Below are 2346 nucleotides of genomic sequence, written 5' to 3'. Positions count from 1 at the left end.
CCACACCCGTCCCTGTTAAAAGCAGTGTCCCCCAAGGTAGCGTACTGGGACCTATGCTGTTCATTCTCTACATCAACGACCTTTGCAATCTCATCACAAGCAACGGTGTTCGTTTTGCAGACGATGTAAAATTCTTCAACACTACTGATAACACAACTATTCTACAAAAAGGCCTAGACTTGGTTTTTGACTGGTCCAACACATGGCAACTCCAAATCTCAACCAGCAAATGCTCTGTCCTACACATCAGCAAAAAGAATCAGAACTTCAAATACAAACTTAATAAACAAATAATCACAAATAATCCCCACTCGGTCAAGGACCTTGGAATACTAATAACTAAAGATCTAAGTGCCAAAGCCCACTGAAACAAAATTGCTAAGAAGGCCTCAATAGTTGTTAATCTAATCCTACGTAGCTTCTGCTCTGGAAATCTCACACTACTAACCAGAGCTTACAAAACTTTCACCAGACCCATCCTAGAATACAGCTCATCTGTTTGGAACCCATACCTCATTTCTGACATTAACACCCTCGAAAATGTCCAAAGATACTTCACCAGAAGAGCCCTTCACTCCTCTACCTGTAACAGAATACCCTATGAAACTAGACATACAATCCTGGATCTTGAAAGCTTAGAACCAAGACGCCTTAAACATGATCTAAGTATTGCCCACAACATCATATGCTGCAATGTCCTGCCTGCCAAGGACTACTTCAGCTTCAACCACAACAACACAAGAGCACACGACAGATTCAAGCTTAATATTAACTGCTCCAAACTTGACTGTAAAAATATGACTTTAGTAATCGGGTGGTCAAAGCGTGAAACTCATTACCGGACTCTGTAGTATCATCCCCTAACCCCCAAGGGTTTTTACCCTAATTTTACCCTTAGACTATCAACAGTTGACCTCTCCAGATTCCTAAGAGGTCAGTAAGGGGCGTACATAAGTGCATTAGAGTGCCTTCCGTCCCCTGTCCTATAGTCTCTCCTATATCTCATATTTCTTCTCTACTATATCCTCTATAACCTTCATTGTGTATTATTGTGTATTGGACAAAATAAATAAATAAAATAAAATAAATCATCCTTCCAAATCCCTAAGCCTAGGTGGCCCCATGATCCTTTCAATAATTGCCTCCAGATTATTTATTTTTACATGATGATTCAGAGTAATAATTAAATACATGGAGAATACTAATATTAACTTTTTATAATAAAATATCATTAATAAGTCTGAACATTTTAAATTAAAAGACATTTTACTGCTATCCTGGACCTATCTACTTTTTTATTCTAGCCATTTTTACTTTTTGGAGTAGCACCTAGCAAGACCTCTTAGCTTAAAAAATCAAGAGAATAAAAAAGTATTTTGGTCTCACCAGTACAGATTTGAACTACACATCTATTAAGCATGTAAAATATTCTATAAAGTTTGAGGAACAGGAAGCTAAATAACATTCAGTATTTTTAAAATTGATTTCAAATAGACAGAAGTTTCCTTTTGACAATAGGATTTTTGGTAACGTGGACGAGCATAAGGTCCACCAAACTTCTTGGACTCACAATGTTGAGCATCAGCAACTAACAAGGTCCTATCATACTGTATGAGGATCTCCTTTATTTCCTTCTTAGAAACTTCCTCAACATATTTCTGGTAATAAGCTATCACTGGTTTGGAAATAGATTGCAAAATTGCATATATCTGGCCCACATGAATACCACCCTTCTCAAAGACTCTTATATCAACTCCTGCAAAGCTCTTTGCCAAAAGAAGCACTGGTTCAAGTCATTTATATTAGAGAGTTCAGAGTTCAGTCATTTCCACAGGCCATCCATTTACGTTAATAATCCCATTTCCTCTTTTGCAGTGAGCAACTGTAGTAGCAGTTTTCTTCCTGCTGAAAACCCGAATGCTCTGGAGGGGCCCCTTAGCTGACATGGTACCTTCTGCAAAAGCAGCAGTGAAAATAACTAATTTTTTGGGGAGTATACTACTAAGGAAGTAAACAAATGAGAAAGCTCATCAATCATGTAAAATAGAACTTTTTAAAAATTCAAAATGCACTGAATTTATAATATAATATTAAATGCAAGTTATGAAAACATATTCTTCCTGGTGATTAAATGAACACATTCACTCTCACACACAATGAACTTTCCATCTATATGTGTATGTATGTATGTATGTATGTATGTATGTATGTATGTATGTATGTATGTATATATATATATATATATATATATATACACACATGTATATATATATATATATATACATATATACATATATACACATGTATATATATATATATATATATATATATATATATATATATATA

General features: G+C 35.2%; 1 protein-coding gene across 1 annotated transcript; it reads right to left on the bottom strand.

Annotated features, from left to right (window-relative positions):
* Positions 1 to 1454: 1454 nt before the first annotated feature.
* LOC139165371 (small ribosomal subunit protein uS9-like) lies at positions 1455 to 1946 on the bottom strand. The gene is given in 1 exon segment (XM_070748559.1): positions 1455 to 1946. A coding segment is annotated over 1 exon segment (492 nt).
* Between the last annotated feature and the right edge of the window lie 400 nt (positions 1947 to 2346).

This window comes from Erythrolamprus reginae, chromosome 3 (assembly GCF_031021105.1).
Source record: "Erythrolamprus reginae isolate rEryReg1 chromosome 3, rEryReg1.hap1, whole genome shotgun sequence".
Taxonomy (NCBI): domain Eukaryota; kingdom Metazoa; phylum Chordata; class Lepidosauria; order Squamata; family Dipsadidae; genus Erythrolamprus; species Erythrolamprus reginae.
Note: the sequence above shows the minus strand (reverse complement) of the source record. Positions and strands in the feature narration are given on the sequence as shown.